The sequence below is a fragment of the Perna viridis genome, chromosome 10, assembly GCF_037379345.1.
Source record: "Perna viridis isolate PV_CMFRI_1.1 ecotype Kerala chromosome 10, ASM3737934v1, whole genome shotgun sequence".
NCBI lineage: Eukaryota > Metazoa > Mollusca > Bivalvia > Mytilida > Mytilidae > Perna > Perna viridis.
In genome coordinates, this window is record NC_142454.1 from 37,884,438 (window position 1) to 37,899,872 (window position 15,435).

At 32.2% G+C, this 15,435-nt stretch overlaps 1 protein-coding gene across 10 annotated transcripts in view; it reads right to left on the minus strand.

Annotated features, from left to right (window-relative positions):
• The window catches only part of LOC148605668 (protein furry-like), a 90,340-nt gene that overhangs the window by 58,668 nt on the left and 16,237 nt on the right, over positions 1–15,435 (minus strand). For all 10 annotated transcript variants that reach the window (XM_088550455.1, XM_088550456.1, XM_088550463.1 and 7 more), the window contains 15 exons: positions 15,241–15,398; positions 14,404–14,560; positions 13,495–13,578; positions 12,261–12,565; positions 9,693–9,833; positions 9,273–9,340; positions 8,149–8,267; positions 7,340–7,522; positions 6,506–6,604; positions 5,232–5,491; positions 4,710–4,886; positions 4,114–4,278; positions 2,726–2,875; positions 1,577–1,746; positions 617–728 (listed from right to left, as the gene is read on the minus strand). In XM_088550455.1, coding sequence (XP_088406581.1) covers positions 617–728; positions 1,577–1,746; positions 2,726–2,875; positions 4,114–4,278; positions 4,710–4,886; positions 5,232–5,491; positions 6,506–6,604; positions 7,340–7,522; positions 8,149–8,267; positions 9,273–9,340; positions 9,693–9,833; positions 12,261–12,565; positions 13,495–13,578; positions 14,404–14,560; positions 15,241–15,398 — 2,348 coding nt within the window. The remainder of the gene's footprint in view (positions 1–616; positions 729–1,576; positions 1,747–2,725; positions 2,876–4,113; positions 4,279–4,709; positions 4,887–5,231; positions 5,492–6,505; positions 6,605–7,339; positions 7,523–8,148; positions 8,268–9,272; positions 9,341–9,692; positions 9,834–12,260; positions 12,566–13,494; positions 13,579–14,403; positions 14,561–15,240; positions 15,399–15,435) is intronic.

Sequence of the window (15,435 nt, forward strand, 5' to 3'; positions counted from 1 at the left end):
ATTAAGGAGGTAAACCTAGGGTAAGGGACACAACTCTTAAAAATCATTGTAACGTTTGTATTCAGCATATTACATCAATCTTATGTAAGCATCTAATTAACTTGGATACATTTTATTCTGCTTCAAATGAAAGCTTGAGAGGGTTTGGTGAAATTGAATATGATACAAACATATCACTGATATCATGAGTTATGTCCCTTACCCTAGGTCTACCTCCTTAAAATCTGTGTGAAAAAAGATTGATACCAGAAACCGTAAATAAAAATAGCGTGAAAATGTCTTGGTTTACAGTAGTAGAACCAAATATACTATTGAATGTAATCCATCACTACACATTAACATATTTACAAAAATTTATCGCAATACCTAGAGGCATTTAGAAAAGTGTCTGGAAAATATAAATGAGAGACAGACAGACAGACTGACACACTGAGTCAAAACATATAGATCCCTTCCACCAAGTCAGTACGAGAACAATAAAAATCTCAAATGGTATGACCAGTCGAAGGATACACTGAATCAAGTTCTTTCATACCAATATTACTACTATGAACAGGAATTCAGACAAGTAGTTACCGAAAAAACATACATAAACATGATAAAAAAAATTGTTTACCTTCTATCAATGGTATCTCCAATTGTATGGCTAAACTTTCCACTCCAGTTGGCAAACAGATGAAACAGACTGTATCGCAGGTCTCTCGTTAGTAAAGTTCTTTTATATTCCACTACAAATTTATAAATATTGCAATAAGAAAAAAATTTTCTCCATTCAAAAGAAGTAGTTAAAATGCAGCAGGGATAATTAGTTTTCCTTATGAGGATCTCACCCTCCATTTCAGTACAAGTCTTTATAAAATTCAGACAGGAGGTGATTTATAAGTGGCAAAAACCTAACAAAGTCACTTTTATTTCTTATTCAGGAATATTTACAGACCACATAACCAATCTTAGTCTGTCAATCCGTTGTTGCACTTTTAAGATAAAAATTTTGCAACAGTTATTGTTATTTACATGAACCAATCAACAGTCATTTTACTTAACAAAACTGTGATCAGATCCATCACCAGTCAGCGGTCATTGATCCGTCAAATATATGCACGGATCATTTTGGCTTGTAATCATAAGATAGCCATATTTTTGAAAAAAAAAAAAAAAAACATATGATAACTATACAATAATCACATGATAATTGAAACATATGGTTATAATATCACACTCATTTCATAGGGTTATCATATGTTGCAAGCCATATGATTTTAATGTGTGGCACTTATGGCTTCGTAACTCATCATGCTCATGAAAAAACATTGTATGTTTTCTTGTAGATAAATTAATATTTTGAAAGTATTTATACCCATGTTATATTTGTGGGTATCAATTTTTGTTGTTATGGGAAAAAGTATAAGTTTGTGGATTCTTGAAATCATGGTTTGAATGATACTGTTATACAATTTACAGAAAATAATAATTTTTGTTAAGAATCATATTTCGCTGTTTATCTTACCCATGAAATGCACGAAAAACAATAGTACTTTCACAGTAGATAAAAGCACTCAATACTGAAATAACTTACTTGGAGTGTTGGATATTAGTTGTCTAATAAATCTGCTAAAATGAAGTCGGATATCTTGCAGGACTGGAAGATCTTTATCACTCTCGCTCTCTAAATACTGTCTGGCTCCGTCAATATATTCTACAAATGTCTTGTTCAGGGAATTCTCATGCTTGTCTATTACAAAATCACTGGCAAAAATAGAAATTATAATTTGATAGAAATTCCTTAATGACTGAACAGAAATAAATAGACGAAAATGTAGACATGGGCAGATGACAGTTGAAGTCATAAAATACAACCAAATTTCAATCATGCAAGCTTATACAAGGTTTAAAAGTATATTTTAAATAAACAAACAATTTTACTAAACAGAGCTGGATACACAAAAACCCAAACAAAGACCAAGTTGAATAAAACAAAAAAAGAGACACATTAGAGCTAACAGCACCATTAATTCAAGTAGAAGTGGGGCATTAAATGATAACCTGCCATGTCGCAAAAAAATTTTTTGGGTCAAAACAACTTAAAAAGGCCATAACTGTTGTGTAAACAATCTAATTAAACTGAACTTTGAACTTGATCTGTATTTTATGATACTCAATAACTAAGTTTGAAAAAGATTCTTCAATATCGTTTTTAAGTTATCATCTGGAAACTTTCAGCTGTTAAACCAACCAACAATCAGACAACTTTGTGGATGGTCTCAAAACTGTTGGTGAACCAAGCTAATGTAGAAGGGTGAACAGTTTTTTTTTTTGTAAAACACTTATCATTGCCCATTGAAATTTCAGTCCAGAATAGGAGAAAGAAAGTGTTTGAAAGGTGGAGGTGTATGTCAATAGTAAGCAGACATTTCACTTTGGTGATGACTATAAAACTTAAGACTGATAACTTAAATCTATTGGCAATATATCCTTGTCCCAGTATGAAATGAGAGACAAAGAACAAAAACAAAATCCAAATATATGTATTTAGAAGCAGGTATGTTCACAAAGGATAGGAAAGTTGACAATCAGAAAATCAGTCAGTGTGATTGACTTACAGTTTAGTTAAAAACTGCTTTTCTCTTATTTTATCAAAATCTAGGATTTAAATTCTTAACATGCTTAAGGAAGGTAAACTTAAAAAGATATGTAATTTAATTTTAATTTTTTTGTTCAATGATACCTTTGGGCAAATGTTTTATGAGATGCAATAAGTTCAAACACATGAGCCAACTGAACGCGAATGATGTCTTTCTTTCTGCGTCGCTTAACATTCTCCTGTTTCCTCTCAACAGCTTCTTTTAAATATGGAACCAGTTCTTCAACTAAATCCCTGTAATAATAAAAACAGACTTTGACTACAGACTTTTGTTATTATTATGCTTCTTTCTAGGGGACAAATATAGAATTATAACACTGTGAAGTACTTTTATTCCTAGGCATCAATTTATGCGGTTTAGGGAAAAAATATCAGTTACTCAATTCTTGAATCGTGAATTTGACAACTCCATCATACAGATGAAAAGGCAATTTCCTTTTCCGTTAGGAACTAAAAATTTCATGGTTTACTGAAGTCACAAAAACCACACAAACTGGTATCCCATGAACAATGATACATCTTTCACAGTACCAGCCAAAAAGGTAGCAATAAACAACACATAAATATAAACATACATTACGACATTATTTAACTAATGACACTGAAGAGATATATAAATATACATATAACTAGTCTTTGCATGTATTTAAGACTTCAAAAAATTGTGAAGAAGTTATATCTGAAAATTCACAAAAAAAATCAATATCAGTTTAGCATTTAAAATAAAGGACAAAACTAGAAAAACTAACTTGATACCCCCTACTCCCCCTATTTAATAGCATGCCCCTATTGGCCTTCATATCAATTTGGATCAGAATCTTAAAATAGGAGGTACACAATGGGAATATGACATTAAACTTCTGTGAAAGTTCATTCAATTCCATTCAATGGTATAAGAGGAGTAAAGGATAAGAGATCTGGTCCCCCCTGTGTCCTGGATGGCAGGAAGATGAACTGACACCCCTATCACTAATACCCCATCTTTGCAAGTGTGTGTGGGGGGTGGGGGTTAGAATAACAAAATATGTTATGTAAACAATTTAATTGGGTCCTATGTAAACATTAACATAAAATTAAGTATAAAATCAATGTATTGAAAAAATTACATTTCTCACAACAGTGAAGCAGTTCCTATACAAAAATATTTTCAATATTCTGATCTTGAGACTAAATTCCTGTCATTATAGAGGACAAAATCCTCGTAACAGTAATCTATATGAATTTAACCTATGACCGTAGATTCAATGAGGGTCTCATTTCAGTCTAACAGAAAGTGATCTGCTGTCTTAATATGTAAGATAAAATACGGGACAACTCAGCTTGTGGACAAATTATCTAAAGTCAATTAGCATGATTATGACCTAAGACCACATCCAATTAAAAATAAGTGACAAATCTGTGGATCAGGCTATCTAGCTTATAACTTCATCCTCTTACAGGTTACATCTGTCTCATTTATAAACTGTACATACTTAAATACAGCTGGATTAGTGTATCCAAGACCATTGACAATAGTATCCCTCATGTCCGAGATTTCACATTTGAGTAGCGGTACGATCAGGTGAAACAACCCTAAGGCTGTAGCTCCGTTCTGTTTACTCTCAACTTTGTCGGAAGTATTGCTCTCTGGTGAAGACCTGAAAGAACAAGACAAATACATGTCTGGAGTCTGGACCTGCATCACCATCATATAAAGTGGAACCCTGAATAATCTGAATAACTGTCTAAACCAAACCTTGAGAAATCTGAAACCTGTCTAAATCAGACACTTTACAAAATCCCTTTTTATCAATTTAAATGTATGGTGACCATGGTAAACCAAACACCTGTCTAAACCAAACTAATTTTATTCAATGTCCAAAAGGGGTCGATTTAGACTCTTCAATATGTATATAAACACTAAGCATGTTAAAACACTAAAGAAATGTACTAATCTAATGATAGCAAATAAAATCTACACATACTGATATAGTTAACATACTGAACTGTTTTGAACCAGGTTTTCTTAAATTCACCCAACGTGAAAGAGTGAAAGTGGTAGTATTAACTATAACTGCAGTGTACTTACGCTGGATCCGGAGATGCACATCGGAGAGGAGCAATAACATCTCTTTGAGCTACAGCACAGGCTAATATTACATAGTTCTGCCATAACTGCATGTGCATGTCTTTCTCTGATGCTGGTTTCTTACTTGAGGTTCCAGATCTCAACAAAGATGAGGTGCGATATTCACTCATCATTGTCCTGTTTGAAGGAAAGAATAATCTTAATTTTCGACATAGAGAGTTATATGTACCTTCAATCAGCACAAATATGTCTTTCCTTTGAGCAAAGATTTTTATTGGGATCAAACAGAGAAACATAACTTTTTATCCTTGATTTAAACCTTTAGATATTTCCTCTGCATAATTCTAACAGCATTTGAAATGTTTTGTGGACTTTTGATATTATATTGGATTTTATATTGGAGCATGGATAAATTACTAAGAGTTTAAAAAAAAACACACTTTAAAAAAAAATCCATATTTATAAATAAGGTTTTTTTACGGTAGATATTATCTTATTTTTAAATTTAGATCTCAAACTTACGTTGGGTCAACCATGGAAAACAGACTGTTTAACCTTGAATACACAATGGGCCATGCAGCTCCAACAGCATGGGGGCACATTGTCATCCCAAACTCATTAGACACAAAAGTGGCTAAACAGTGGTTCCATGGATCAACTTTGGCAAACATGGGAATAGAATGTTCCTCCAACTTCTTGTCATGTGATGTTGGGTTCCAAATGGAAGCTGATCTATCAATGACCCAGGCAAGGTCAATGTTGGCAGATGTCAATACTATAGGCTGTATTAAATAAAGGAAGATATAGAACACTGATAGAGGCAAAAAAAACCAAAAAATTCAAATGAATATGATACAAAATTGTGAGTAAACCCAACAAAAGGGAGGAGAATCTCATCCACCTCTCTGGATTTTTTGTCAACTATCACTCATATATATATATAATATGGAGTAGTCATTGACCATAAGCGAGCACAGCATTTCGTTTTGACCAATATAAGGTTTATCTATAAATGACAAATAGTTGTAGGCACATGCATAAACAGAATTAAGTCAACAGAGGACATTGCCCATTAGTTTTTAGTATCATTAAAATATCTGAATTATCATTGAAATATATAAAATACATATGGGTGTTTAGTAAAGCAAATGTATTATTTGTTCATTTACCTAAAATTCTGGTACTTTAATATTATTAGTCTTCAGAACTGAGTTGAGGACGAAATAAAAAGGGACGACACTGACTTTCTCATAACGTAAACATTGTATGTATTTCCAATCCTCTTTTACTTTTAAAGATTTTCAGATGGTCAAGAAATCATTTTAGTTCTTAAAATAATTATCAGGGATACTTATTACTATTTTACATTCTATATGCGACATATCACTTCCTGACAATGAATGTTTGTTCTCATCATTCTGCACCTGCTAACTTCTATATGCATGTTGCCCTAGAGCTCTCTGCTCTTGCTGCTGCTTTGCCGCAGTAGAGCTATGCACGCAATTACTTCATTTTAATTTGTCATGTAAGCATGCAATGTGGTGATGTTATTACTTGTAAATTCAAAAGACTTCCTAAGGGTGTTTTTCTTAAGTTCTATCCATTTTGTAATATATTCATGCAAATAAATATGTTCAAACTAAACAAAAAAGAAATTTCTTTTTTATCAAAATTATCAAAACAAACTTCCAATAGAAATTTCAGAAAAAAATTCTCAAAGCCTTTATTATACAATGTGTAGACAGATGAACAGACAGAAAACAGTACTCCACGATATGCCCATTCTTTTCATGTACCTTTTCCGTAGCAGGTAGAGATGATAAAAGTCTTTTGACAACTTCTGGACAGGCTTTATCTATCACTTCTAGTAAACAAGGTTCATTACTGCATACACCCTGAAATATTTATTGACTTAAATAGCAGTCTTTATAAATATCAGGCAGGAGTTGCTTCATGCATTTAAAAAAAAAAATCAATAATCATATTCAGAAACATTTACAGACCACATAAACAGCCTTAGTTTGTACAGACCACATGACCAGTCTTAGTTTGTACAGACCACACGACCAGTCTTAGTTTGTCATTCACTTATTGTACTTTTGAGATTAAAACTATACAGATTATACATGATATTTGTGATTGTCAGCATGATTGTCTTGACTTGGTTAACATGAAAGAGTAAACATGGGAACGAAGATTCTAGCAAAAATCACAAGAATGTAATCCAGGGACAAAGACCAGACATGGAAAACAAACAGACACAACAAAGAACAAATGAAGGGCTATTTATGCAAATGTATTGTCTTCTTCAAAATACAGACCTGTATGTAGAAAAGACTATAGTTACATAAAAATTATGGCATACATAGACTGACAAAGCATCACTTGTTTGGCAGATTTTTCTGAACAGGTTGAGAGACCCACTGTATGTAATCCAATTAAGATTTATAATATTTTCTATTTGTATTGAATGCAAAAATTGTAATTTGGTGTATACATAACAATTAAATTAAACACTTATAAAAAATTTATTTCTTTTCCTAATTCAAAATGGAAAATCAAGTTAAATCACCTAAGAGTATTTTTTTTCTTTTTTAAAAAGAATTCAATAATGTTCTAATATAACAAACCTGGGCAGCTGAAGCAAAAAATATATTTCTGACTTCCTTCAGAAGATGAAGAGCTAGTTTTCTTGTGACCACTCTGTTACTACACAACAGAACAATAGCTAAACCTTCAACTTCATGTAAAACTCCCAAGTTGGCAGGCTCAAGTCGATTAATTATTATATTGTTGTCTGTTGAAGGTTTATCCTGAAAAAAGGCAGAGTAGATCAAAATATGCTAATAACAGACCCAACAATGCCGCTTGTAGCCAAATGTCTCAAAAACTGGTGAAATGTCAAACATACAGAAAAATGTTTTAGTATTTGTTTGTATTCAGCATTTTACACCAATCTCACATATCAATCAAAGTAAGATGGACGGATTTCATTCTGTTTCAAATGAAAGCTTGATAGGCTTTTTAGAAATTGAATATAATACAAACATATGACTGATTTTAAGAGTTATGTCCTTTACCCTAAGTCTACCTCCTTAAAACTATTGTTATAATGACTGTAAGCTTTATACAAGGTCAAACAAGGTCAAAAAATCATAAAAAAAACTTACTGGATTTTTATTACAAGAGATGTTAGCAATAAACTGCAGTTGCATTTAAAACATATAATGTTCTAAAATATTGTTCTTTATACAAATATGAAGAAAAGTTTGTTTAATTCAATGCATTAAGCAATTGTAAAGTCCAATGTTGGATGTATAATCTCATGACATTAATAGAACAGACTATAGATTTACAGTCAACAAGTTTATTCAACCAAAGTTGCAATTTTAATACACTGTAGCTGAAAGTATATAAATATTTGTATGAGTGAGTTTACCTTGCTAGAATTGACATTAGATTTCCATTGAACCAGTAACTGCATTATGAGTCGTACTGTACTGTCTAAAATCTGGGTCTGTGTGTCTGTAATCTCTTTTTGCACAAAGCTCACAAAGCCTGAAAGGTTATTGTTAATTTTGCTAACTATATTTCTATTTCTATAAAAGCGATATCAGATATTTTAAATCAAAAGATTAACACTAAAAATATGGTTAGAATAATTCATGAAAAAACTGCTGTTAAGCCTACACTCCTTCATTTAGTGATATAGTGATAAAATTATGATTATTTGGAAATAATAATAATAAAAAAAAACACAGGCAGGAAATGAAAAACAAAAGTTAAATTGAATTTATTCAGGGTTTTTTAAGATACTGTATAATGCAAATGAAGTCATATCAGCAATATTCAAATTTTAAAATAAACATGCAACTTATAGCCATGTGTTCCCTGCCACCTAAAAAAGTTGAAGAGCAAAAGTCCCATAACTTCTGTAAAATTTATTGAATCAAAATGGTAGCTAATTATTATCAACTACAAATGGTGACTAACAATCCTACATAATTTGTACAAATTTTGTCAATCAGTTTCTGAGGAGTTGCAACCAAAGCAAGGCATGTAAGATCATTGTGGCAAAATTTCATATCTCTATTTATTTAGCATTTATTTCATGTGTCAGCCTCTTTAAGAAACAGGCAATGGATGTAACATGATGTGAAAAAACCCAATGTTTGAAAGTGAAATTTGATTATCAGAATCAAGGAAAAAAGACAAGATTTTGATATCATTTTGGTAAACTGAGTTTTAATTACAAAATGTGCATTGAAATGCACAGAAATGAACATTCATGGGCAGATACCTCTGTCAAAGATCTAATTTTTCTCACCTTCTATTGAAAAAAATTCTGCACAAATCCAGTGATGCAAAGATCAAATAGTGGTATATTCAAACAGAGAAATCATCTATTGGAGAAATAGTATTGTCAGATCAGTAGGTTTTAGACATTCATGTTTGCTTGATTCTTACAGAGAATTATACTCCATAAGTTCATATTAGTCAAAGAAAGATTTTAAATTTGTAGAATCAATAAATCCGGTATAAAGCCTTTTTAATATTTTTTACCTGAAATAACATGTTCCCTCCAAACATTTGATTCCAGCATCAGGTTCTGTAAAGCTTGAAAAGCATGTCTGTAAAATTGAGTACAAACAAGAAATGGGTAAACTTAGGAGTAAAAAGGACAAAAATTTCCATCTGAATACATACTAATATTGCATAATTCGTTATTCTGTACATTTGTTTCAAGGTGCAGCCTTAAAACTAACTTGTAAACAAGAAGTACTTAAAATAAAAAAAATAGGAAGCCAAATCTTTAAATGAGAAATATTACAATTGCTTTCCAAATGTATAAGATCTCTGATTTCTTCATAACCACTGTTCAGATCTTGATAAAACTTGAAACATCCATCTATTTCCCCGACTTCTGCACAGTCAAATGCCAAGATAAGATACCTAATTAATTTGTATAAAGTTACCACATACCCTTTAAGTTCCTCATCCATATGGACTGTTAGCCTGGTTAGTAATTCTATCAGCTCTTGGCTCGTCATACCATCTGGTATCAGTCTAGGAATGGCTGCCACACATGTTCTAAATAACTCTATTTTGGCTTTTCTGTCCCCACTGTAAATATAAATCATATTCAATATGAAAAAAATAAATCTTAGGTCAATAATGTCTTTAACTACAACATTAATAGTGTATATTGACACTATGGTTAATGAAAAATTGATATGTAACCAAGAAAACAGTCATACATTACGTAATGCTCTTTGGAAAGATTTACTGAAAAAGTCACGCTTAAAATTATAGGATACTTAGTTGGAAAGATTGAATAACCAAAATATAATCAAGGAAGGAAGGATGTTTGGACAGACAAATACTCCTATTACAATATACCCCTACCTTGTAAGAGCAATCATTTCAGCATTTAAGTGTCAGTCTCTGTAAGAATCATGCATTCTGTGAAACATGGTATTAAAAAAACACATCATTTTGAAAGTTTAATTTTTCAGAATATTTACACCATAAAAATCAGGAAAACAGATAAAATTTGGTAAATTGAGATCTAATTACATTGAAATGCACTGAAAATGCAAAAACCTCATTTTTCTAACAATCTATTGAAAATTTTCTTAGCAAATCCAGTGAAGCAGAGATCAAATAATGGTCTTTTCAAAGAGAGAAATCATTCATGAAAGAAATCATACTGTCAGATTGGTGACTTTTTGACATGCATGTTTCTGATATTTCCCATTTTGCCTGATTCTTACAGAGACTTACACTTAAAATGGGGAAGCAAATTCCTTCTTTATATATTCCCTTGACTATTTAAATAGGTTAAGGGATGGAAATTGAAAATAAATATACAATTAATATAAATCCTAGTTACAGTCCCTGAACCGATTCGTGCAACGATTTGATGGATCGATGACTGTTGACTGATTGATCACTGACGGACCGATGACCGATCTGATCGCAGTTTTGTTATGTAAAATGACGTTAGATCTATTTGAAATAAAAGAAATGTAAAATAAAAATATGAATTGATATTTAAATCTATTACATTATGTAAATATGTGTAAAATTGACAAAGAAAACAATAAAAACCGTAAAATACAGTGACTGCTCTGTGGTCACTTGATGCAATCACTGGTTAAATGGATTCGTTTGACGAATCGTTGACTGACTGGAAACTGATCGGTGACCAATGACTGATCACAATTTTTGTTGCACGGATTGGTTCAGGTACTGTATGGCATCTGATATTCTGTCTCAGAAGGGATTCATCCATCAGTTACTTGACAGACACAGACTCTTACTACATACATGACATATGTACATACAGTCGACTCTCGTTGTCTCGAACTCGGATGACTCGAAATTTCGGTTAAGTCGAAATTTTGTCGAAGTCCGGAAAAAAATGCCTATTTGTCTATGTTATTTTACTTCTTTTTAGTCGAAACTGGATGAGTCGAAATTTCGGTTTTCTCGAAGTAAAAATTAAGTCCCTTCAATGAATTTCCTTGTAAAAGTCAATGGTTATCTCGAACTAATTAGGGTAAATTACATGTCAAAGTGTCAAATCATTTTACCTGTCGAGGCCCTGTGTCACCATTAATTAGTTTATTACACCTTTCGATGATGATTTTGATTTGATGACTTGTTACCTGTATTTCTATAATTAATAAAACTATGAAATATTTTATTAATGCAATTAGATTTCTTTTATTTAATGATCAAAGACCATTGTCGGCATTTGTGTTTTTGACAAGATGTCTACGCTTGGGTGTGTATAAAATAATTACCGTTATCCGAACTCAATGGGTCGTTAAAATAAGATTGTTGTTATTAAAATCTTGATGTTTTATTAATTACAATTTTAAACAAACATATACGCTTGTGGATGAATAGCAATTGGCCAAGCGGATCTTGAACATTTTCGGCGTTTCTGTGAAAGCAAAGGATTTAATGTTTTTACTTGATTTGAGAAAATTAATGAGATTTCATATAAAAATGGTATCAATGTGGCTTTTGGTATGCCTTTCAGAATGTCTTCTGATGATACTGTTACACGTGATCTTGGTGAAGGACCCGGGCCTAGTCTCGGGGGGATAGCCAATATTACAAATGCTGATCAAACCAGTGAAGGACCCGGGGTAAAACCCGGGGGGATAGCTGGTTCGGCAGTAGCAGGTAAAGGTATAAAAAGAAAGTTAGATGCTAAGTCAAAGTACAAACAATAACAAAAATAATTTACGACAACCCAGTATACACAGAATATGTAACCGGATCCAGTTGTACTTATTTTGTCATTCTCGTCCATGGTTATCTCCCCTTTCTGCTGCTCGAACTTCATTGATTTCGTTAAGTCGAACTTCGGTTGAGTCGAACTTTTCTCCTGGTCCCTCCAATTTCGAGATAACGAGAGTCAACTGTATTTTGTATGTCCCTACATCCTGTTGACTGATCCTGGGACTAAAGAATTACAAAAAAAATATATAATTATTTCCTACACATACGAATTGCAGCTTGCAAGATAAGACTTACGACATAAGTTCCTCAGGTTCTTTACTGCTATTCTCAGATTTGGTCATCAAGAACTGTCTTCCAACCTGAAGATCTAGTGCTCTCAAGATGGAATCAAAAGCCTTCAGTATGTGGGGGTAATACTGAGCTAAACCAATGACCTTAGCAGTTGGCTCTGAGAGCATCTTGTTGAGGAAAGTTCTTTTAACTCGCACAGTACTTCCAGAAGGAAGAATTGGTTGAGACTGTGGCATGGGTGGATCTCCATCCTTTTGTTGCAGACTGTCTGCTATAACCAAGAATGCTCGAAGCCCAATACTCATTCTCTGTAAAGATAATGAAATGTAAAGGACTCCTTCATTTCATCATATATGTACTTCAGTATTTATTTTCTCTATTTATCAAGTGTATGTTTTAGCAAATTATTCCAAAAGACCTTGACTGTTTACCTGGTTATTAGTTTTATTAATGATGACTGAGGGAACAATGCATTTATACTCATTTCACCTTTTTCTTTCTCTGATTCTAAATTGGCTCCAATATTAGCAAGTACCCCGGGATAATTAATCAATTGACTCCAGCAATAGCAAGTACCCTGGGATAATTAATCCACTATTCCTGACATAACAATTCAACAAATGCATAATTCTTACAGCACATCCCCAAAGTAAATCAATCCCAAATAATATCTTATATGGTTTTGTAAAACAAAAACAGGTCCAGTCCCACAAGGTAAATAGCATGCTAAAACTAATTTGTTCTATACAGAATCCTAATCGAGAACAAACAGACATACAGACATAAAGATTCAAGAGCACCCAAAAAGGGTTCAAAAACTAAGTCTTTATAAAACTCAGACAGGAGGTGATTCATGCATGTCAAAAACCTATTGAATTCAGTTTTATTTTTAGTAACAGATCACATAACCAGTCTTAGTTTTTCATTTGGTTGTTGCACTTTTGAGATAAAAATTATATAGATTGTACATGAAATTGTTACTTTGCAAGAGTTATTGTTCTTGATTTTGTTTGATTTGGTTGGTTTAGTTGGAGATAAATGTACGATTTTCTCAAAAGTGCAGATCTGGATACAGAAATAATTATCATTATGAGAAAATATAGCATATGTAGACTGAAAAAGCATTGTTTGTTTGGTGGGTTTTTCTACACCATGAATCACTTTACCATTAATATTGGTAGTGTCTGAATTTTATATGGACTGGTACTTAAATACTAACTATTTTACAAATACAGACCTCAGGTGTAAGTCCAACTTTTGCTTGTCTGCCAACACAGAGTAGGTCAAATATTATCTCCTTCATTGCAAAGTCAAGCCTCTCCTGGAAAATAAATAAAAGGAAATCAAATTTCTTATTGTTTTTTTTTAATCAGCATATGACATATTTTCATACCTCCTATAAATTGAATCTCATGGAAGACACACACACTAACTCACTTTCACTAAAAATATTGCTTTCCTAATAAATTAGCACTTGCTTGTATGCATAATGAAATAACAAATTATAAATTATACATGTATTTAAGTTGAGCTAAAATTAATATCTTTGTTTACTGGGTTTCATTGTATTTAAAACACCATTATAAACAACTCACTTCCCAATTCCATTGTCATATCAATGAAATAAATGTGAAAAGACCTTCCACATCATTTTACAATACTTAGTATAAGCAATGCATCTCAACACTGTTTTAGGACAATTAAGGAAGTAGACCTAAGGTAAAGGACTCCTAAATCAGTGATATGTTTGTATCACATTCAATTTTACCAAAGCCTATCAAGCTTTAATTTGAAACAGAATGAAATCAGTTCAAGTTACTTTGATGCTTAAATGAGATTGATGTAAAATGCTGAATACAAACGTTTCAATAATTTGTATGAGTTGTGCCCCTTACACTATGTCTACCTCCTTAAAAAGCAAAAAATTTCCTCTCTCAATTATTTCATGACAAGTAGCCTCACCCAAGTTTTCCATAAGATTTCCCAAATTTTCCTGAGAATATTCAGAGGTTACTAATTTCCAGCCAAATAATTGGTATATATGTGAGCTGAGGATGAATTAGAAATTCTTAATATCAGATAATTTTTTTGGAAACAGGGTCCTAGAACCAGGCAAATAATAATAAATGACAAATATATTTCATACCTTAGCAATAAATTGAATAATTTTGACGAAGAAGTTCAGAGGAACATCTCGTGGCATCACCATCTTTGAACCTCGAGGAAATAGACTGCTGACAATGCTCTGTAGTCTACTGTGAGTTGCTGTGTTACTTTCACACTTTATACGAACCATGTATACCCTGAAATAATCAAACAAATGAAACTTTTGCTCTTTCAGTGAGTTTGGGGATATACTGTAACAGTATTATTGTTTGTGGGGTACCAGTTATGCATGGTTTTTATGGGTTTGGAAAACCATGGATTTAGATTCCCAATGAAATAAATGTCCCTATACATTTGTACAACTGAGTTGTCAAATCCACAAGTTTAAGAATCTATGAACGAAGGTTTTTTTTTTTTTATTTATTAAACCATGAAAGTTGTACCCACAAATAATAGAGTACTCACAGTATGATGTAATTTGTCAAATATTCTTTGTTCTTGTATTTTTGAATAAGTGGATATACCAAAAGTTCACATTTGTTAATGAAAACTTAACCTTTTGTTGAAAATAAGAATTTGTGGTTTAAGTTAGCTATAAATACCATGAAAATTGTGACTATGAAATATAGCTGTTCCATGGTATTCTAAAGCATCCCTAAAAATTCAATCAGCTTTGATATCTTAACTTTAAAAAAAATGAACATTGCATTGTACTTCATACTTTTCTCATTGTAAAAAATAAGACTTGAATGCACATATAAGTAAATGAATGATCTAAAAATTACATTAAGAAATTTCTTACATATCTGAAATCCCAATTTGGGGTCTTAAATGACAAGTTAATGCAAGAAACAATTTATTTATGCCACCATCTTACCATAATAGCCTATGTAGAGAATCCAGGGCAATTCTGGACATTTTTGTGTCTTTAGACCTCAGCTGGGATAAACACACTGTCAGAAAATATGGCCAATTCTGTAGGAAGAACTGCTTCTGACTGACACACAATAAACAGGTTACTAACGGAAACATGTGCTGGAAAAATGAATGATACATATAAGGCTAAAATGAC